The 21920-nt window shown below is 56.9% G+C and overlaps 1 protein-coding gene across 2 annotated transcripts in view; it reads left to right on the top strand.

The window, feature by feature from the left end:
* Nucleotides 1–21920, top strand: part of ITPR3 (inositol 1,4,5-trisphosphate receptor type 3) — a 77066-nt gene that overhangs the window by 45341 nt on the left and 9805 nt on the right. For both annotated transcript variants that reach the window (XR_001881750.1, XM_017853644.1), the window contains exons 16-46: nt 1124–1285; nt 1785–1957; nt 2497–2616; nt 2966–3148; nt 4574–4825; nt 4920–5064; nt 5427–5568; nt 6295–6494; nt 7836–7965; nt 8453–8510; nt 9942–10107; nt 11025–11189; nt 11293–11367; nt 11782–11907; nt 12694–12816; nt 12913–13113; nt 14167–14418; nt 14614–14739; nt 14842–14967; nt 16796–16916; nt 17476–17666; nt 18278–18426; nt 18613–18721; nt 18854–18944; nt 19029–19198; nt 19621–19795; nt 19905–20089; nt 20315–20515; nt 20671–20781; nt 21310–21405; nt 21519–21620. Coding sequence is in view for 1 of the 2 variants with exons in the window: in XM_017853644.1 (XP_017709133.1) it covers nt 1124–1285; nt 1785–1957; nt 2497–2616; nt 2966–3148; nt 4574–4825; nt 4920–5064; nt 5427–5568; nt 6295–6494; nt 7836–7965; nt 8453–8510; nt 9942–10107; nt 11025–11189; nt 11293–11367; nt 11782–11907; nt 12694–12816; nt 12913–13113; nt 14167–14418; nt 14614–14739; nt 14842–14967; nt 16796–16916; nt 17476–17666; nt 18278–18426; nt 18613–18721; nt 18854–18944; nt 19029–19198; nt 19621–19795; nt 19905–20089; nt 20315–20515; nt 20671–20781; nt 21310–21405; nt 21519–21620 (4626 nt within the window). In the remaining variant the exon portion in view is untranslated. The remainder of the gene's footprint in view (nt 1–1123; nt 1286–1784; nt 1958–2496; nt 2617–2965; nt 3149–4573; nt 4826–4919; nt 5065–5426; nt 5569–6294; nt 6495–7835; nt 7966–8452; nt 8511–9941; nt 10108–11024; nt 11190–11292; nt 11368–11781; nt 11908–12693; nt 12817–12912; nt 13114–14166; nt 14419–14613; nt 14740–14841; nt 14968–16795; nt 16917–17475; nt 17667–18277; nt 18427–18612; nt 18722–18853; nt 18945–19028; nt 19199–19620; nt 19796–19904; nt 20090–20314; nt 20516–20670; nt 20782–21309; nt 21406–21518; nt 21621–21920) is intronic.

Genomic DNA, 21920 nt, shown 5'->3' with positions numbered 1-21920 from the left:
GAGAGGGCTGCCTTGAATTGCAGGTTCATCCCCCACTTTAACAAAAACCAGTATATATGGGGCACGACCACGTGCCAGGCACTTCCCTAAGTACCCCACATGTGTTGACGAATTTGATCCTCACTGCCTGGAGGAGGCACCGTGATTCTTACCCTGTTTTACTGGTGAGGAAGCTGAAACACAGGCCAGAGTCGCTTGGCCCAGGGTTCACAGCTAGGAAGCGGCAGACAGGATTTGAGCTCAGGATGTCGGGTCCAGAGCTGTGCTTCAAAAAAAATGTTTAACAATTTTTTTATTATGAGAATCGTCACATATTGAGAAAATATTGGAAGAATAGTACAGGGAACAAGGTGCCTCACCATTTTGCTGCCTTGGCTTTATGTAGCTCTATTCACGCATCCATCTTTCTGTCCACACATTTCAAAATAGGCAGCATTTTACACCCAAAAGTTTCAGCAGGCATCCCTATTACAATAGGGACATTGCCTTATATAACCATAGTACATGCTCACACCTAAGAAAATTACAACAATACCAAGTCCATATCACATTTCTCTAATGTTCCCAGAATGTCTTTGTAAAGCTTGTTTTTTTTTTTTTTTTTTTTAAATGAGGATCCAGTTAAGGTTTTTTCATTCCATTCTGTTGCTCTGTCACTTTGGTCTCTGTTTTAGAACAATTTTTCACCTCTCCACCCAGCCCCAACCTTTAAAACATTTTTGTAATTATGTAACATTTTACTTTGACAAGGCAGGCCTGTGTCTCATCTCTTAAGCTCTGGCCACAGTGGCCCAGCCTGCCTTTTCTCTTAGCCTCAGACCCTGAGCTGCCAAGACCCTCTGCTCTTCCCCCAGGCCCCAGATCTGAGCTGGGATTAGAATCTGTATCAGGGAGGGATGGGCTGGGGTCAGCTTCGGGATTCCAACAAGGAGTAGGGAGAGCTGGGGCTGGAATTGGGGCTGAGGATGGCTGGTCTGGGGTTGCGGTCCAGCTTAGAATCAGCTCGAAGCTGATGTCTGGGCTGGCTTTAGGGCAGAGTCAGGGCTCAGGGATGACTCCTGGGATGACTTCAGGATGCAGATGGGTATTGGGCAATCAGTCCTCACCCTCTGTGTTCCCCCAGATCTTTGGCATTCTGAAGGCCCCGTTCCGTGAGAAGGGGGGTGAAGGTCCCCTGGTACGGCTGGAGGAGCTGTCAGACCAGAAGAACGCCCCCTATCAGCACATGTTCCGTCTGTGTTACCGCGTGCTGCGGCATTCCCAGGAGGACTACCGCAAGAACCAGGTGTGCCACTTCCCCGCTGGCCCACTTGCTGGCTATGCGTTCCTTCCTCAGCAAGTGATTTCCTCAGGAGTATGTGCTGTGCCGGGCACTGTTTTGGGGTCTAGGGTCCGGTAGGGCACCAGACAGCAGGGCTGAGTTCATGGGAATGGGACCTGGCCCACAGCTCACAAGGGCCTTGCACTGGGTTAGATTCTGTGCTGAGCAAGGGTCCTGCTCTTTCATTCTGCACTGGGCCCTACAAGTTATGTAGCCAATCCTTCCACACAAACAAGGTCCCTGCCCTCGTGGAGGTTTCGCTCTGGTGGGAAACAGCCCACGAGCTAAATAACTATGTAATCTAAGTCACTCTTCTGCCCAGTGATGCTTCCTCTTCCGAACCTCCACCTTTCTAGGGTATTGGGTCCCTATCTCGGGGTCTGGGGGCAGTGTTCCAGAGCAGAGCTGGGCCCTGTGGTCTGCCTGTTACTCTCTGTGACCCCCAGCCTGTCTGCCCCCCCAGGAGCACATCGCCAAGCAGTTTGGGATGATGCAGTCCCAGATTGGCTATGACATCTTGGCTGAGGACACCATCACCGCCCTGCTGCACAACAATCGCAAGCTCCTGGAAAAGCACATCACCAAGACCGAGGTGGAGACCTTCGTCAGCCTTGTGCGCAAGAACCGGGAGCCCAGGTGGGCCCGAAGTCCCTCCCCGCCCGGCACCTGCCCCTCCCTCCTCCCTTGCCTGGGTAGAAAGTCTGCTGGTTGTGAGAATACTGAACTATTCCTGCACCTGTTGGTGACTGCCACCCCCCTGAGGCCTTAGCCTCCCTAGCCTCTCTCTGGGATCCCCCCAAATGTGGCCCACTCTAGCAACAATGGGAATGACTCCTGGTACCACTAGAGGCCCCCAAGACCTTCTCCAGTGACAAAGTCAGAACCTGTATTGAACCAGTTGTTAAATATTTTGAATATCACCTTGGCCCTTGCGCCTCCTCACCCTGTCCCCCCGAACCCTCATCTAGCCTTCCCGGACACCAGGATGATGCCCTGGGGCTCTCCCTCCTTGGGGACCTGGGAGTCCATCCCACCCATCTCTAAGCCTTGAGAGGGAGCTAGTCCCAGGGTGGCGGTGCTGCCAGCTGGGGAAGGAGAAAGGGAAGGATGGGCTCTGTCCTTAGAGCGACCAGCCTCTGAGACCCTCTCCCCACCCCTGGCTGTCACCACCCCAGGTTCCTGGACTACCTCTCTGACCTGTGTGTGTCCAACCACATTGCCATCCCCGTCACCCAGGAGCTCATCTGCAAGTGTGTGCTGGACCCCAAGAACAGTGACATTCTCATCAGGACCGAGTGAGCCCTGCGCCCCCTGCCTGCACTTGGGCTTCACGTTGCTGGCGCCCAGCTGTCTTAGAGCTTAGGCCCTGTCTGGATTCAGGCTGGAGCTGGCACGCTTGCTCTCTGCAGCTGTGAACTCTGTGCCTCTTATGTGTCCTGCTGTGTGCCTGGCACTGTGGGGCGGGGCGGGGAAGTGGGGAAGGGGCACAGAAAAGAATGAGCCACGGACCCTGCCCTTGAGATGTATATGGTCTGCCTGGGTCCCTGTGGTGTTTGGCACTGTGCGGCCGGGTGTGCTCAGGGAGGGGTCCAGGCGTAGCGCCCTGGCCCTGGCTCCCTGTGACAGGTTGCTGGTGGTCTGCAGACTTCGGCCCGTGAAGGAGATGGCCCAATCCCACGAGTACCTGAGCATCGAGTACTCAGACGAGGAAGTGTGGCTCACATGGACTGACAAGAATAACGAGCACCATGAGAAGAGTGTGAGGCAGCTGGCCCAGGAGGCGCGGGCCGGCAATGCCCACGACGAGAATGTGCTCAGCTACTACAGGTGCCCTGCCCCAGCTCCTCCCCTCCCTCTTCCTGTGCCTTTCAGCCTTCTCAGTAGGCTGTTGGCCAATCCATGCTGAGGATGAGCTCTGACAGCCTCAGGTGGGGCTCCTGCCTCCTCGGAAGCGTCCCTGCTGTCACTCCCCTGCCATGCAGCCTCATTCAAGGAAGTCTGAGTGAAGAGGACTGTGTGCCCCGAAGAGCACTGGGTGGCTCAGCACAGGAACCAGGCTTCAAAGAAACCCAGCCTATTTCCAAACGTGTATTATTAAAATAACCTCACCAAATTAGCTGGCCATGGTAGCACACACCTGTAGTCCCAGCTACTCAGGAGGCTGAGGCATGGGAATCGCTTGAACCCGGGAGGTGGAAGTTGCAGTGAGCCAAGGTCACACTACCGCACTCCAGCCTGAGTTACAGAGAAAGACTGTCTCAAAAAAAAAATTTAAAAAAAAAATCTCTTTAGACGCCCTTCTTAAATGCTTGCCACGTAGCAGTCCCCCCCCCCTTTTTTTTTTTTTTTTTTGAGACGGGGCTGGAGTGCAGTGGCCAGATCTCAGCTCACTGCAAGCTCCACCTCAGCCTCCGGAGCAGCTGGGACTACAGGCGCCCGCCATCTCGCCCGGCTAGTTTTTTGTATTTTTAGTAGAGACGGGGTTTCACCATGTTAGCCAGGATGGTCTCGATCTCCTGACCTCGTGATCCGCCCATCTCGGCCTCCCAAAGTGCTGGGATTACAGGCTTGAGCCACCGCGCCCGGCCAGCAGTCCCCTTTTAAAGCACTTGTCCTGATCCCTCGTTTGAGCCACATGACAACCCTTGTTGTAGCTACTATAGTTACTCCTGTTGTAAAGCTGGAGAAACAGTGGCACAGAGGGGTAAAGGAACTTGCCCGAGGTTACACAGCCATCAGCAGTGAGCCATGACCCACACCCAGGCTGTCCGGCTCCAGAGCCCCTGGGAAGTCATGTCTGTGAGGAGGAGGCAGAGGGCCTGGTATTGCCAGGGCAGCACAGAGCTTCCTACGTTCCTCATTTTTGTATCCCCTCCATCAAGGTCACACCCCTTTCACCACCTACCCATCTCCCTGTCCTCTCTCCCATCTTGCCCTCACCCTTCCTGGCCAAGGCTGGCTCTTCTCACCTCACTGCCCTCCCCGGTCTCTCACCCTTTCCCTCATCTCTGAGACGTCCCTCTTCCCATAAAAACCTGTCCTGGCTGAGCCTTAGCCAGGAAGGGGAGAATTGCAAGTACTCGTCATCACAGACAGGTTTTCCATTCACCTTTCTAACTCAGAATTGCAGCTGGTGCATCTTTAACCTAATCTCTTTGCCATTTTACTGAGTCCTCACCAAGTCCAGTGCCCAGTGCCAGCAGCCCTGTGGCTGCCATCTGCCATGTCCTCACCGTCCTCCCTGTCCTGCAGGTACCAGCTGAAGCTCTTTGCCCGCATGTGCTTGGACCGCCAGTACTTGGCCATCGATGAGATCTCCCAGCAGCTGGGTGTGGACCTGATTTTCCTGTGCATGGCGGATGAGATGCTGCCCTTTGACCTGCGTGCCTCTTTCTGCCACCTGATGCTGCACGTGCATGTGGACCGCGACCCCCAGGAACTGGTCACGCCGGTCAAGTTTGCCCGTCTCTGGACTGAGATCCCCACAGCCATCACCATCAAGGAGTGAGAGGGGTGGAGGCAGGGTGGGCGGGGCAGGGGTAGAGGTTGGGGTGGGTGCATCTCAGGGACCTTCATGCCTCATGGCCTCCACCCTCAGCTATGATTCCAACCTCAACGCGTCCCGAGATGACAAGAAGAACAAGTTTGCCAACACCATGGAGTTCGTGGAGGACTACCTTAACAATGTGGTCAGCGAGGCTGTGCCCTTTGCCAACGAGGAGAAGAACAAGCTCACTTTTGAGGTGGCTGGGGGAGTGCCCAGGGGCTGGGGTCGTGGGGTTCTGGTTGGCCCTACACTGGCCTCAGTCTGCACCCAGGAATCGGCTGTGGGATCCCCCCACTTCCTTCTGTGTCCCCAGCCAGTGCAGGGGTACCGTATAGAAGGCTGGGATTCTCCAAGAGGCAGGCTGCTGTTCCAATGCCTGGGAAAGGGCTGCCTCTCCCTGCTCCGCTGTCCCTCCTGGCAACCCCGCCCTCATGATGCCCCTTTCGCCAGTCCCGACCCGCCCTCCACGAAGTTTCCCCAGTCCCGGCCCGCCCTCCACGAAGTCCCGCCCCCGCGCACCGGCCCCTCCCACCTCACCTCGGCCCCGCCCCTCCGCAGGTGGTCAGCCTGGCGCACAACCTCATCTACTTCGGTTTCTACAGCTTCAGCGAGCTGCTGCGGCTCACTCGCACACTGCTGGGCATCATCGACTGTGTGCAGGGGCCCCCGGCCATGCTGCAGGCCTATGAGGACCCCGGCGGTGAGGCTTTTGCCCGGCTTGGGCCATCCGGGCGGTCCTCAGCCTCCTTCTAGCACAGGAAGTTCCCTCAGATCAACACCTTCCCCAGCCCGGCATTCCCCCCACCCAACCTGGCTCTGCCTCAAGGGGATATCTTGGGCCCAAGCCTCTCCCACCTCAGCGGGACCAGAGGGGTCCCTGCCCGGACTCCCTGGAGACCCCGAGTCTGGGGGAGTTGCCTTCCAACCCTGCTTGGTCTTGAGGGGAGATAGTGAGGGAGGAGAGAGACAGCCCTGTCATTGTGCGTGTGAGGAGGAGGGAGGCACAGCCTGTCTGAGGGATGAGCGAGCGGCAGCCCTGCCCTCCCAGACACTCCCAGGCTGCATAAACTCATCTAAACAAAAGGTGCCTAGAGCCTGGTACTGTTTTCAGGGCTGTCCTCCCTGCAGTGTCCCCTCAGTCCCCAGGCTGTGTAGCTGTTTTTATGGTTTCCTACAGACAATTCTCAGTCATCTCCCCACACAGCTCATCTTTGCCCTGACACCTCCTTCTTTCCCCAGATTTGGCTTAAAGCTCCCCTCCTCCAGGAAGCCTTCCTGGCTTAGCCCTGTCCCTTCCTTAGCAAGGCTTTGCCTGCAGCTGACATAAACAGAATGTGCACCCTCTGCCTCCCTCATCAGACCAGGGATCCCTGCTATACACCCTCTACAACCTCCTCAGCAACCTCCTGTACTCCCCGCTCCACAGGCAAGAATGTGCGGCGGTCCATCCAGGGCGTGGGGCACATGATGTCCACCATGGTGCTGAGCCGCAAGCAGTCAGTCTTCGGTGCCCCCAGCCTGCCTGCTGGGGCCAGTGCTGCTGAGCCGCTGGACAGAAGCAAGTTTGAGGAGAATGAGGACATTGTGGTGATGGAGACCAAGCTGAAGATCCTGGAAATCCTTCAGGTGCCTGGGCCAGGACCACGTGGGAGGTGTTGGGGATAGGGGGAGGGTAATGGGGCAGGTACAGGGAGGCTGGGCAGGGCAAACCCCTTCAGATCTCAGTATTTGGTACTGAAGGCTCCATTGGGATTGGCTGTCAGGCCCAGCGGTTCCCACATTGTGGTTCTTGGGCCAGCCTCACCTGGGAGCTTGCTAGAAATGCACATTCTCGGTTGGGCGCAGTGGCTCACGCCTGTAATCCCAGCACTTGGGGAGGCCAAGATGGGAGAATTGCTTGAGCTCAGAGTTCAAGACCTGCCTGGGTGAGACCCCATCTCTATTAAAAAAATAGTAATAATGATAAATAAATGAAAAGAAAAACAGAAATGCATATTCTTGGGCCCCAACCTAGACCTACTGAGTCAGGAACACTGGAGAGGGGCCCTGTGGGCTGTGTTGTGACAAACCCTCCAGGTGATTCTGACGTGCACTGAAGTCTAACTCAATTCTCCCATTTTACAGATGGGGAAAGTAAAAGCGGGGAGGGGACTTTGGATTTTGAAGCAGAGCTAGAGATTTAAGAACCTATTTCTTGGCAAGGTGGATGTGGTCATCCCTGTTCTGGTCTCATCTGAGACTCCCCAGCCACACCCCAGGAAGGGGCTCATCCCTAAGAAGGGATGGGGATGCTTGCTTTTGCCTTGCTGTCACCAGAGGGCAGGAAGGGCAGTGCAGTGACCTCCATGGGGGACCTCTGGTGAGGAGTCAGAGTGGAGGGAGCTTCTGACTCATTCTGAGGGCTGGGCCTTCCATGTCTGCATCCTGGGGCTTGGCCAAAGGCACTGTGCACCATGAGGCTGTGTGACTCACCCATGTCTGCAAACCCTGCATCCTCACGTCTGCCCCACAGTAGCCTCTCCTCCTCCCTTATAGGCCTCAGTTTCCCCTCCTGTGAGTATCCAGGGTCTGTTTGGCTGAGCAGGATAGGAGGACAAGAGTCAGGTTTTGGACCTGGGAGCTTCATTCCCCTTCCTGTCAGTGTCTAACCTGGGAAAGAGGGACTGAGTGGGCCGGGTGCAGGGGTGCTCACTGCCTCATGCTGAGAGGAGGCCCCCGTCCTCCATCACTGGGGCAAGAGCTGGGGGGAGGGCACCCTGGGCCTCCTTGGGGAGAGGGGTCTTGTTTTTTTTGCTGTGACACCCTGGAGCATCCCAAATGACTGTGCTGAGGACCCCGCTACCCCAAGTGCTAGAGCCTTTTTGGGGGCCCCTGTCCCCCATAAAGTAGGAAGGGCCTTCTGACCTCATGTCAGTCCTCAGCCCATCCTCACCTGACCCTTTCCTCATTCTTTCCCCTCTTCTCCAGTTCATCCTCAATGTCCGCCTGGATTACCGCATCTCCTATCTGCTGTCTGTCTTCAAGAAGGAGTTCGTGGAGGTGTTTCCCATGCAGGACAGCGGGGCTGATGGCACAGCCCCTGCCTTCGACTCTACCAGTGAGCCCCTGTCCTGCCTTCAGGCTGAGGCTGTACGACTTCCCCAGGGATACACAGCAGTGGGGTGGAGCCAGCTCCCAAGCCCTGCTCCTTTTTCTAGTCTGCAAAGGCCTTTTCTCTCCATTGTCTCATTTAATTGCCTCAGTGAGGGGGAAGGGCAGGTACCCTTCCCTTCGTTTTCCAAATGGGGAAACTGAGGCTCACAGAAGAGCAGGGACTTGCTCAAGGTGACAACCAATCAGAGGCTGAGCTTGACCAGGACCTGATCTCCTGACTCCCAGCCTGGATCTCTGCCCACTTTGTACTGCCCTGCGGGGAAGTAGGGGGCTGTGACTCCTCCCCTACTTGGTTCCTTCCCAGAAAGGGGCAGGCAGAGCAGCTGCTGTGCAGCCAGTGCAGGAAAGAGGGTGGTTTGAGTATCTGCCTGTGCTCCCCTCTTTCCTGGGCTGGGCCTACCACCTGCTCCCATCTGCCCCTCTCCCCACAGCTGCCAACATGAACCTGGATCGTATCGGGGAGCAGGCGGAGGCCATGTTTGGAGTGGGGTGAGGCCAGGGTTGAGCTGCAGGGGTGTGGGGTTGGGAGGCTCGATACCCCCTCTTGGGGTGGTCTGGGTTCTTGGGCTGGGGGCTGGCCCTTCCCTCTGCCATTCCCTCTGCAGACCCTCACTGGGCTTTGTGCTCAGCCCCTCCCCTGCCTCCCCAGTCCCACTGATCTCGGAGGCCCTTTGGTTCCTAGTCACCCCGCCATTCTTCCACCCCTACTCAGGGCAGGTGTGCCTCTCTTGTGCAGTGGACTTGAGTCAGGTAGCTGGATAGCTGGAACAACGTCCCCAGTCCCACAGGAGGGAGAAAGTGTGGGGACATGCAGCCCATCCGCCCGAAGTCCTGAGGGGCTGGAGGCGGAGGCTTACTGGGGGCTCTTAGCATCTTGGGGCCAGGCTTATGCCTAGGTCTAGCAGGGCCTACGGACTGCTTTTCAGAATGGTGATTGTAAACTCATAAAACAAAGCACATAACAAGACAAAGGGAACCAATGGCTTGGAGTGACAGTTATCAAAATATTGGAGAAAACAAATTAGCAGTGACAGTGATATATGTGCCTCTTTGCTAATACGTTAAGTAGCGAGCCACACCGGTGGGTATAATTAGTACCATTACTTCAAGGGAGCGACAAATATAAATGATATTTTGTGATTTTAACAACTCTGCGGTGGTGTAAAAACATCTGTGATATTTATTGGTGACAGACTTACAGGTGCCACAAATATTTCCTCATTGAAGGAAATGCTGTATTTTGGTTAGAGGTTGGGAAAAATAAAGATGTAACGTTTTCTCCATCTCTGTTCATGGGCCCAGCTTCTATCCATGAATCCCCCGCATGGTGGCAGTGGGATCTGTGTTAAGAGTCCTTGCTTCTGGCTGGGCGCAGTGGCTCACGCCTGTAATCCCAGCACTTAGGGAGGCTGAGGCGGGCAGATCACCTGAGGTCAGGAGTTCGAGACCAGCCTGGCCAACATGGTGAAACCCTGTCTCTACTAAAAATACAAACATTAGCCAGGTGTGTTGGCGCACAATGGTAATCCCAGCTACTCAGGAGGTTGAGGCAGGAGAATTATTTGAATCCGGGAGGTGGAGATTGCAGTGAGCCGAGATCAGGCCACTGGCTGCATTCCATCCTGGGCGACAGAGCAAGACTGTCTCAATAAATGAATAAATAAATAAAAGAGTTCTTTCTTCAGTTGCTTAATCAAGGGAAGTCCTGAGAGATCCCAGGAGACACGGGTCACTCCGGGGATTCAGGGGAGTGGCTGTTAAACTGCTGAGAAAGTATCAATATTTTAAACACATTTAGACTGGCCCTGCATCTGCTGAGTGGGTGGCGGGGAGTGTGCTTGTGCCAGGGCCCCTTACCGGCCACGGACAGCAGGGAGCGTGCCAGTCTCACCCACGCGCCCTGCACCCTTGTGTCCGCAGGAAGACAAGCAGCATGCTGGAGGTGGACGACGAGGGCGGCCGCATGTTCCTGCGCGTGCTCATCCACCTCACCATGCACGACTATGCGCCGCTGGTCTCGGGTGCCCTGCAGCTGCTTTTCAAGCACTTCAGCCAGCGCCAGGAGGCCATGCACACCTTCAAGCAGGTGACGGGACTAGCTGGCCCTGGCCCTGAGCATGAGGCCTGCACCGGGCACTGGGGGACAGTAAACGATGATTAAGGAACTTACAGCTCAGGGGTTAACTTGGGATGCACATTTGGGGTTTTCAGCCTTGCTGAGCTCCTAGGTGAAGACTGAGTCTCCTGACCTGGCTCAGTGCCTGCCACTTCTTATGATGTGGACAGCACTTTACAGTTTGCCAACTCTATTATGTGCATCTATGCTAAATGCTTCGAATCATGCCTAGCATGCAGACAACCCTCACTGACGTGACTGGCGTTTGCTATTGTGATGTCACGCAGTCCCAACAGCTCCCTGTGAAATATCAATACCAGTCAGTGTTGGCCTTTAAAAAATAAGTGCCTGCCATGTCCCAGGCACTGAGCACTGGACTTGCATTATTGCATGGCATTCTCATAGCAGCCCTGACAGCGAGGTTACTACTCTCCCTCCCATTCCAGAGCGGGGAGAAATCCAGGCCCAGGGAGCTTTCCTCCATTGCCCACTGACCTAGAGTGAGGATGGTGGCAGTCAGACGCAGGCCTGGGTCTTCAGGGTTCAGGGCTGCCACTATGCTTTGCCCTGCCTGTTTGGGGTCTCAGTGGATGAGTGACAGACCGCAGCTACTTGAGGCACTAGTCAGTGAGTAACTGAAGCCAGGTTATGTGGCAGCTCAGGGCAGACAGTGCAGGGACGCCTGTGGCCATCAGGGAAGGCTTCCTGGAGGTGGTGGGCTTATGGCGGAGCCAGAAACATTGAGAGGGAATTGGCTTGGTGGAGAGAGGCAGGTGGTGGTAGGTGATGCTGGGAGAGGAACCCTTAAGTAGGGAAGATGCTGGAGGTCTCTAAGTGGCATGGACCTGGAGCCCGTCTCACCAGCCAGGCCCATCCTCTACCTTCAGGTTCAGCTGCTGATCTCAGCGCAGGACGTGGAGAACTACAAGGTGATCAAGTCAGAGCTGGACCGGCTGCGGACCATGGTGGAGAAGTCAGAGCTGTGGGTGGACAAGAAGGGCAGCGGCAAGGGTGAGGAGGTGGAGGCAGGCGCAGCCAAGGACAAGAAGGAGGTGAGCGGGGCTGCAGGGGGCCAGGGCAGATCTCCCTGTGAGGGCTGGGCCTGGCTGACCTCCATCCTCTCTGTGCTGACCGCCATCCTCTCTGTGCTTCCAGCGGCCCACGGACGAGGAGGGCTTTCTGCACCCACCAGGGGAGAAAAGCAGTGAGAACTACCAGATTGTCAAGGGCGTGAGTGGCCAAGGGTCCTCGGGGTAGGGCTTTGTAGCCCCAATGGTCCTGGGGTCTCCCGCTGGCCCGGCCTCCTGTGCCTCTCCGTCGGCCAGCCACTGGCCCTCACAATAGACATCTTCCAGCCTTTGCTGCACATTAAAAACAGCCCTGCCAAGGTCCAGATGGAATTATTTTAAAGCTGAAGGAATTTCATGAAATTCCATTTTGCTGTCATATTGTTCTATTTACTTTTACGGGTGGAATTGGTTTTTTTAGTGCTTCCCCGGCCTGTTGTGAGGGTCTGATTCAGCGCCCATGACCTCCTTCCCCCTTCCTGTCCCGGGTGCCAGCTGGAACTTGTCTGTGGTGGGCCGGGCAGAGGGCAGCCTGAGAAGTAGGGAAGGGGCTCTGGCTCACCTGCCTCCCCTGCAGATCCTGGAAAGGCTGAACAAGATGTGCGGGGTCGGGGAGCAAATGAGGAAGAAGCAGCAACGGCTGCTGAAGAACATGGATGCCCACAAGGTCATGCTGGACCTGCTGCAGATCCCCTACGACAAGGTGGCTCTGACTTCTGACCTCTGACTCCCCGGGGCGGCTTCCCCCTGAACCCCGACCTCACTTGTACGCTAGGCCCTAATGCAGGCAACCTCTCCCATCCTCACCTGGCCTCTTACACTGCCCTGTTTGTTTGCAGGCATGCCTTGACCCCTGAACCCTGTCTTAGTATCAGCTTTGACCCTCTACCCCTCATCCTAATCCCCTTTGACCTTGATTTAACTGCAGCCTCATGCTGATTCTTGACCTTGACTCCCTTTTTCCCCCCCTCTAACCTAACCCTGATAATCTCAGCTTCATCTCAACCTTTGACCCTCAGCTTCCTTACCTTGACCCATGTTGACCCTAACTGAACCCAACTTCTCCTTGACCCATGACATCAGTGCTGGCCTTGTCCTGACCCCTGGTTTTGATTCCTTATCCTGACATCTTACCGCTGACTGTCCCCAGGCCCACCCGCTCCTGAGCTCCAATCTCGTCTCATCTCCCCTTTTGACCCTCGCCCCTTGCCATGAACTGGTCTTGATCTCAGTATGTCCAGGCCCTCACCCTGACCGACTGACCGTGACCTCTGTCACTTGCCCCCAACTCCAGCCTCATCTCGGCCATTGAGCTCCCGCCCCTCAGCATGTTTCCATCCTGACCTGGGTCCCCACTTTCCACTTTACCCCTGGCCTCTTCATGGTCCCAGTCCACCCACACAACCCCTAGCTGCCTGTCAGAGTTCAGCTGGGGCCTCGCCTCCCTCCTTGGTGGGACCAACACCCTCTCCCTGCTTCCTGTGCCCAGGGTGATGCCAAGATGATGGAGATCCTACGCTACACGCACCAGTTCCTGCAGAAGTTCTGTGCAGGGAACCCCGGCAACCAGGCCCTGCTGCACAAGCACCTGCACCTTTTCCTCACACCAGGGGTGAGGGTGCAGGGCTGGGAGCAACTGGACAAGGCGGGAGGTGGGAGGGTGAGGGCAGGGCCCAGAACTCTTTCTGACAGATGCCCCCCACTGCAGCTCCTGGAGGCAGAGACCATGCAGCACATCTTCCTGAACAACTATCAGCTCTGCTCTGAGATCAGCGAGCCCGTGTTGCAGCACTTCGTGCACCTGCTGGCCACGCATGGGCGCCATGTGCAGTACCTGGACTTCCTGCACACCGTCATCAAGGCCGAGGGCAAGTACGTCAAGAAGTGCCAGGACATGATCATGACTGAGGTGAGGGCGGGGCTCAGGGGTGCTCAGGGATCTTGGGGTGGGGGCCCAGAGCAGAGGCTTGGCGGGAAGGCTGCAGAGTTAGAGAAGTCAGACAGTGGGTCACAAAAGGAACATTCAGCTGCTGACCATGGAGGGGATGCAGAGGGAGAAGTGAGGCTGCAGATGTGGTAGAACTCAGGCTGTAGACCTGATAGAACTCAAATAGGGTCCCAGCAGCATCAGACACCCAGCAGAACTCAGACAATAGGCCAGAAGGAAATCAGGCACGCATTCCTTCACTTGTCATTTATTATTGTTCATTTAAAATCAGGAAGCACCCGCTACGTGCCACGGATTGTACGTGCACGGGGGACATCAGCTGAGTGCCAGCTCCTGGGGGGCACAGGCAGGGACCCCATCGTTTGTGTGCATCGCCAGGGCCCCAGTGTGTGGCGCATAGTAGGTTCTCAACAGACACCTGTTGAGTGAAGGCACGAAGCATAAAGGGCTAAGTCTAAATCTGGAACAGACGTGGTCCCTGCCCCTGAGCATCTGACAGTGTAGGCGGCAGGGGGAGAAAGGAGCAAACACTGAAGGGAGATTAGGACATCATAAACAAGACATGATGTGCTGGAACTGCTGCGCAGTGTTAATTATTAATTGCTATTATTATGTTACTGTGAATAATGCAGTCGCTGGCACGAGAGGGATGTGGTGTGTGCTCAGTGAGGAGGGTTTAAATAACCGCTGTGGGAGCACAGGGGAGGGAGGGGGTGAGCAGGACAGGATTAGCGAGGGCTTCCTGGAGGAAGCTGCCTCTGAGATGACCCCCATGGGACTTCTTTCCAGTGGGGAGAAGTGGGGACTTTCTGGGTCCTGGGGTCAATATCTCTGCTGGCAGAGGGCCTGAGACATCAGCTGGGGAACCCCCAAATCCCAGCCAGGGGAGGGTTTTCCTGATTTCCGGTGAGGGCTGTGGTCAGAGTCCCAGTTTCTCCCTGGTAAGCAAAGGAGAGGAGAGCCTAGGGCCTGCTGGACGGAGAGAGTGTGACATGTGCCCCCTGCTGCCCGCAGCTGACCAATGCAGGTGATGATGTGGTCGTGTTCTACAACGATAAGACATCGCTGGCCCACTTGCTGGACATGATGAAGGCCGCCCGTGATGGCGTGGAGGACCACAGCCCCCTCATGTACCACATTTCCCTGGTGGACCTGCTGGCTGCCTGCGCCGAGGGCAAAAACGTCTACACTGAGATCAAGTGCACCTCCCTGCTGCCGCTGGAGGACGTGGTGTCTGTGGTGACGCATGAGGACTGCATCACCGAGGTGGGGATCGGGGGACTGGGCAAGACGACTGGAGATGGGGCGAAGGGGAGGGTAAAGCCACGGGACAGGAAGAGTGGGCAAAGCCAAGCCAGGGAATTGGGCAGGAACTGGGAGGCCAGGGGACAGGAGCAATGTGGCAGGGACAGCCCAGCCGGGCGGCCTGCTCGTGCCCCTGACCTCCCACCCGTTGCCCAGGTGAAAATGGCCTATGTGAACTTTGTGAACCACTGCTACGTGGACACGGAGGTGGAGATGAAGGAGATCTACACCAGCAACCACATCTGGACGCTCTTTGAGAACTTCACCCTGGACATGGCGCGGGTCTGTCCCCGTGTGGGGTGTGGGCAAAGCCCCCCAGGAGGGATAGGAGTGGAGGGGCCCCATGTGAGGACCCCCCCCAGGCATCCCTCTCTCCTGCCTCAGGTCTGCAGCAAGCGTGAGAAGCGCGTGGCTGACCCCACCCTGGAGAAGTATGTGTTGAGCGTCGTGCTGGACACCATCAACGCCTTCTTCAGCTCCCCATTCTCTGAGAACAGCACTTCCCTGCAGGTGAGCTTCTCCTCTCCCGCCACCCCAGGACCGACTTGCCTAGCTTTTGTGAAAGAAAGGGGAGAAATAAGAATATATCTTCATATTTGCTTATTGTACATAAAGAAGTAGCAAAAGGATACATAAGTGTATTATCTTTTTTTTTTTTTGAGACGGAGTTTCGCTTTGTGGCCCAGGCTGGAGTGCAGTGGCGCCATACGTGCTCACTACAAGCTCTGCCTCCTGGGTTCACACCATTCTCCTGCCTCAGCCTCCCGAGTAGCTGGGACTACAGGCGCCCGCCACCACGCCCGGCTAATTTTGTATTTTAGTAGAGACGGGGTTTCACCGTGTTAGCCAGGATGGTCTCGATCTCCTGACATTGTGATCTGCCCGCCTTAGCCTCCCAAAGTGCTGGGATTACAGGTGTCAGCCACTGCGCCCGGCCTAAGTGTATTAGTTATCTATACCGTGTTAACAAATTATCCCCAAACCTAGCAGTTTAAAACAACAAGCATATCTCAGTTTCTGTGGGCCAGAATGACAGTGGGAATGGTATCATCCAGCAGGAACTCCTAAGTCCAGTGGGTGTGGTGGATTCCAGAGTGGCAGCACTTACTCACCAAAGAAAACATGGACGTGCCATGCATGGGATGGCACAGCCAAAGCAGGGATCACGACAGTCTCCCTGGCAGAGATCCTTCGTGCTGACTAGTTGATCACAGTGATCTTAGAACTGAAATAGGCAGGCAGCCTTCTGAAGGCCTAAGCAGAAGGGCTCCAGGCCAGTGTACAGAAGCCTGATTTGAATCACGAAAGATTCATGGCTCCTCAGTCAATCCCCAGATTCCCAGACTCGAGCCAGTGCTCAGCCCAGAGCCCTCTGAATGAAAGCGAGCCAGGTTCCCTTAAGGAAGGGCGCTGCTACATGACTGAGATCAAAGAAACACTGGAAGGATACAAAAGAAACCAACAAAAGGGGCTACTTAGGGGGATAGGGCTGGGGTGGGGTGGGGTAGTGTTTCTAAGACTGGGGGGAAACATGCTGAGTCCTGCCTTCCCAGGAAGGGTGGTGTATTTTGACACACATCGTTTGGGCCCTGGGATCCCTGTGGGACCATGGAACTCTGGTAATTGGGGTCAGCTTTCCCCATCCTTGATCAGCTCCAGGGCAGTGAGAGTGATGGGGGAGAGACTTCTCAAAGTGTTACCGTTTTTTTTTTTTTGAGATGGAGTCTCACTCTGTGCCCTGGGCTGGAGTCCAGTGGCACAGCCTTGGCTCACTGCAACCACTGCCTCCCAGGTTCAAGCAATTCTCCAGCCTCAGCCTCCCGAGTAGCTGGGATTACAGGCGCCCGCCACCACACCCGGCTAATTTTTGTATTTTAGTAGAGACGGGGTTTCACCATGTTGGCCAGGCTGGTCTCGATCTCCTGACCTCAAGTGATCCACCCACTTCGGCCTCCCAAAGTGCTGGGATTACAGGTGTGAGCCACTGTGCCAAGCCTCAAAGTGTTACCTTTTAAATAACCTTTTGGTTTTTGAACCATGTAAATCCATCATCTTTTTACAACATTAATTTATTTAAACATTTTTTGAAAGAGTCAGCAACATGGCTATGAGCCCACAGCCTTGGGGAGTTACAGGGCTGCCGTGTACAGCTGGGCAGGTCGTGCACTGCTGAAGGGAATGCAAGTACCTTTTTCCAACCAGCACAAAGGCATATGGTGGCTAGTGAAGGCTCCGTCTCTCCACCCATGCCCATTCTGATTGGGCCCTGGTTCCTGGACCTTGGGTTGCCCAGGGTGCAGGTCTGGGCTGCAGCAGCGGGCTCTGTGACTTCTTGCAGACACACCAGACGATTGTGGTGCAGCTGCTGCAGTCCACTACACGGCTCCTCGAGTGTCCGTGGCTACAGCAGCAGCATAAGGGCTCTGTGGAGGCCTGCATCCGGACCCTCGCCATGGTGGGTGAGTGTGCCGGGGCACTGACCAGCTCCAAACCACTCCTCCCGCCGCTCGCAATGGGGACGCCTGCCCTCCTAATAAACACTTTATCCCTAAGCTCGCCCATCTCCTGCTCTCAAGTGGTTCTCAGTAAGTCCTTCTTGGTGTCTGCCTGGCATCCTGGCAATTGAGAGAAGCTGTTTTCTCCTCTGGGTCAGTTCCCCAGAGATGGATGCTGGCCGACATTCTCCAGCTAGAGTTTTTTATGGGTATTTGCAGATAGGTTCCGGCAGGAGGGAGGCCTGTGGATTGTTAGGGACAGCTGGGGAAGAGGAGAGGACAGGTGAGAGAAAGGAGGGGGAAGTCAGGGTAGAGCTAGGGGGTAATCAAAGAGACAGAAACTCTCCTCTTACCCAACAAGGGGAAGAAAGCCTCTCAGTCCCTCAAGCGTAGGCCAGGGTGGGAGGTCTTTGTCCCCCAGACCCTCAGTCTAGTTCACTCTGTCTCCTGGTGTGGCAGCCCTGAGCCTGGCCTCTGGCTGGTTGAACTGCCCCTGCACCAGCACCCCTCCCTTCCCACCCAGCCAAGGGCCGGGCCATCTCGCTGCCCATGGACCTGGACGCCCACATCAGCTCGATGCTCAGCAGTGGAGCCAGCTGTGCAGCTGCCGCCCAGCGGAACGCCTCCAGCTACAAGGCAACCACGCGGGCCTTCCCCCGCGTCACCCCCACCGCCAACCAGTGGGACTACAAGAACATCATTGAGAAGCTGCAGGTGGGTGTGGGGCTGCCTGGCATCTGCCACAGGAGCTGCTTGGTTGACTCAGCAGCTCCCCTACTTTGGAGGGGCAAATTCTCGGGGAGTGTTTCTTCCTGTCCTGCTCACACTTCCAGGAAGGGGCTGGTTGGCTTCTCCCCACTCTGGGGCTGCTAAGGGCCGGCCCTGCAGCAGGGGACTGGGGAGCCTCCTTCCAGAGGAAGCCTGGAGAACCCAGAGGCCTGCCTGTGGGGTTGGAGCTCGGGACCACCCCTGGCTCCTGCAGCACCCTCCTGTCTATGCAGCACATTTCTGTGCGCCGTCTCATTGGCCTGTAGAGGGGGCGTAGTGGGTTATTTTCCCCACGTGGCGGGAGACTGAGGCTCAGAGAGGGTAAGGGGTTTACCCAAGGTCACACAGAGCTGGGAGAGAAGCCAGGCCTTGCAGCTCCCAGCCAGGGCTCTGAGCAGGCAGACATCATGCTGTGTTCAGGGTGTCTCTGTGGGTGTGGGCCCCTCAGACAGAGGCAGGGCAATCTGTGGAGCTGTTTGGTGTTTGGGTCAGGGGAATGGCAGTCATACCCAGGTCATTTCTTGGGTCTGGCAATGACCCTGCCCTGGCCACCCCAGGACATCATCACAGCCCTGGAGGAGCGGCTGAAGCCCCTGGTGCAGGCTGAGCTGTCCGTGCTGGTGGACGTCCTGCACTGGCCTGAGCTGCTCTTCCTGGAGGGCAGTGAGGCCTACCAGCGCTGCGAGAGTGGAGGCTTCCTGTCCAAGTGAGCGAGACCCTGGGCGTGGGGGCAGCAGGGGTGCAGCAGCCGGGGGCAGGGAAGGGCCCGGTGGGGACTAGACAGGCTCACGGGGTCAGAGGGCCTGGAGGTGTTCCTGCCTGGGATGGGGCGGGAAAGTAGCTGGAGCGAGGCAGCGTGGGCTGCCCTGAGCTGCCTCCTTGACTGGCTCAGGCTGATCCAGCACACCAAGGACCTCATGGAGTCGGAGGAGAAGCTGTGTATCAAGGTGCTGCGGACCCTGCAGCAGATGCTGCTCAAGAAAACCAAGTATGGGGACCGGGTGAGTGCCCTGGTGGGGCAAATGCTGGGTGGGCCGGTCAGGAGTGCCCAGGGGCTCAGGGTCAAGCCCATCGGGCCAGTGGTCAATGGTGCACTGTACCCACAATGGGGCCTCACTCTCATCCTCCCCCAGGGCAACCAGCTGCGCAAGATGCTGCTGCAAAACTACCTCCAGAACCGGAAGTCCACCTCGCGGGGGGACCTTCCTGACCCCATGGGCACTGGTCAGTATCGCCTTCCCCTGCCCCTGGGCCCTCCCTTCCACTCTCCTGTCCCACCAGCTCTCCCTCAACTGAGTCCCCCCCCAGGCCTGGACCCAGACTGGTCAGCAATCGCAGCCACCCAGTGCCGGCTGGACAAGGAGGGGGCCACCAAGTTGGTATGCGACCTCATCACCAGCACCAAGAATGAGAAGATCTTCCAGGAGAGCATTGGCCTGGCCATCCGCCTGCTGGATGGTGGCAACACAGAGATCCAGGTGTGGGGGGCCTGGGGCCTGGACATGCTTTCCTTTGCCTCCCTCCCTTTTTTGGAGGAGGTGGGCCTTGAGTTGGGCACTGAAGGCCAAGGAGGGTGTGAAAGAGGAGGGCAGGAGGCCTGAGCAGAGGCTGAGCGGTGAGAAGAGTGGGCATGATGGGGGCAGGATGATGAGGAGATGGGCTCAGGCCTGGCTGGGGCAGAGGGATATGTGGGGGTGGTGAAGGGACCACGTGACACAGGAATAGATATGGGGCACGGAGCCGCCCATGGGTGGCCATGGATGCCAGCCGCCAGCACCCAGGCCTTCAGTCAGGCCCCTGCGGCCCCAGTGGTCCCAGCAGCGTGGTGTGCCTGCTCCACGCCCTGAGTAGGAGCAGGGTCCAGTGCTGAGGCTGCTCCCTGGCCACTGTCCACCTCCAGAAATCCTTCCACAACCTGATGATGAGTGACAAGAAATCAGAGCGCTTCTTCAAGGTGCTGCACGACCGCATGAAGCGGGCCCAGCAGGAGACCAAGTCCACCGTGGCAGTCAACATGAATGACCTGGGCAGCCAGCCACATGAGGACCGTGAGCCAGTCGACCCCACCACCAAAGGTCAGGGATGTGAGGCAGAGGCACAGCGTGACGGGGCTCCCAGGATAAGATGTGCAGGGTGGGGGCCTAGGGGGTGGGCAGCTCCAGCCTCACCAGGTCTCGCCCACAGGCCGCGTGGCCTCCTTTTCGATACCTGGCTCCTCATCCCGCTACTCGCTGGGCCCCAGCCTGCGCCGGGGGCACGAGGTGAGCGAACGTGTGCAGAGCAACGAGATGGGCATGTCTGTGCTCATCATGCAGCCCATCCTGCGCTTTCTGCAGCTGCTGTGCGAGAACCACAACCGGGACCTGCAGGTGAGTGCCTTGCCACACACCTGCCCCTTCCCCCACCAGCCAGCCGGCATGCAGACCAGGCACTGTGGCCGGTGTCCCTCTATGGCATGTGTGCCCTGGCCTGGGCACTGCTGCTTTGTGGCCAGTGGTTCCCCTACCCCTGCAGCACACAAGATCGTGCTCCCCAGGCCAGCCTCCCACTCCGTGCTGCAGCTGTGCTGTGCCCAACCCATCTGTGCCCCGCAGAACTTCCTGCGCTGTCAGAACAACAAAACCAACTACAACTTGGTGTGCGAGACGCTGCAGTTCCTGGACATCATGTGCGGCAGCACCACGGGCGGCCTGGGGCTGCTGGGGCTCTACATCAATGAGGACAATGTGGGCCTCATCATCCAGACCTTGGAGACCCTCACTGAGTACTGCCAGGGCCCCTGCCATGAGAACCAGGTGAGCTGGCCTGGTGGCACAAGTGGCAGCCAGGGTGGCAGTGTGGACATGCGGGTAGATGCAGCCAGCTGGGGCAGGGAGAGAGGCTGAGTTCTCTGGAGCTGCCACAATGCTGACAGGGCTTGGGCCCTGTGTCCCCCACTGCCTCCTGCCAGACCTGCATTGTGACTCACGAGTCCAATGGCATAGACATCATCACCGCACTGATCCTCAATGACATCAGCCCCCTGTGCAAGTACCGCATGGATCTGGTGCTGCAGCTCAAGGTGGGGCCCAGTGGCAGGTGTGTGAGTGCTGGGTGTGCATGTGATGTGCGTGCACGTATGTGTGACTTGCATGTCAAGTGTGCATAGTGGTGTGTAATATGTGGGTGTTAGATTATGTGTGTGATGGGGCATCATTTGGATGCACAAGTGTGTGGTGTGTGCAGGGTGTGTGTGTAATATTCGCATGTTTATATATACATGAGTGCACGTGTGAGCAAGCATGCTGAAACACACACTCCCTCTGGATACAAATATGTCCTGGTTTAGCTGAGGACTTGCTATGTGTGTGTCTGCTGTCTGGGTAGCTGAGTGTTTGCCACAGTGGGGGTGAAGGCAAGCCTATGGATGGGTGGGCTGGCTGTGCAGGATGCTTCTCATTAAGCCTAGGGGAGGGAGGATGGGAAGGTCATGGCACCTGACCTTTTGTGGGATGGGAGAGTTGTTATGGAGAGGAACGAGGGAGAAGTTGTCAGGGGCATGGTGGGGACCCTGAGACTGTGGCTTGCCTCCCTCCACCCCTCCACCCAGGACAATGCCTCCAAACTGCTCCTGGCTCTGATGGAGAGCCGGCATGACAGTGAAAATGCCGAGCGCATCCTCATCAGCCTGCGGCCCCAGGAGCTGGTGAGGCTGGGCAGGCGGGCAGGACTGGGTGGAGTATGTTGGGATGGGGATGAGGGCCAGGCTGGCCCTACCGCCCTAGGAAGAGAGCACTGGAACAGGCACTGCCCCTCCAGGTGGATGTCATCAAGAAGGCCTACCTGCAGGAAGAAGAGCGTGAGAACTCGGAGGTGAGCCCACGTGAAGTGGGCCACAACATCTACATCCTGGCGCTGCAGGTACCAGTTCCACCAGTGGCCCCCTGGGTGCCCAACAGCCATCACTCCCCCGGCCACCATGCCCCCCAGCCACCATGCCCCCCAGATACCATCACCCCCCAGTTGCCTTTGTCACCCCCAGCCACCATGTCCCCCAGACACCATGCCCCCCAGATACCATCACCCCCCAGTCGCCTTTGTCACCCCCCAGCCACCATGTCCCCCAGACACCATGCCCCCCAGATACCATCAGCCCCCAGTCGCCTTTGTCACCCCCCAGCCACCATGTCCCCCAGACACCATGCCCCCCAGATACCATCA

This window comes from Rhinopithecus bieti, unplaced genomic scaffold (assembly GCF_001698545.2).
Source record: "Rhinopithecus bieti isolate Rb0 unplaced genomic scaffold, ASM169854v2 scaffold_36553, whole genome shotgun sequence".
In the NCBI taxonomy this organism is placed as follows: Eukaryota; Metazoa; Chordata; class Mammalia; order Primates; family Cercopithecidae; genus Rhinopithecus; species Rhinopithecus bieti.
The sequence above is the reverse complement of the archived record's forward strand: the minus strand, read 5'-3'. Positions and strand labels throughout refer to the sequence as shown.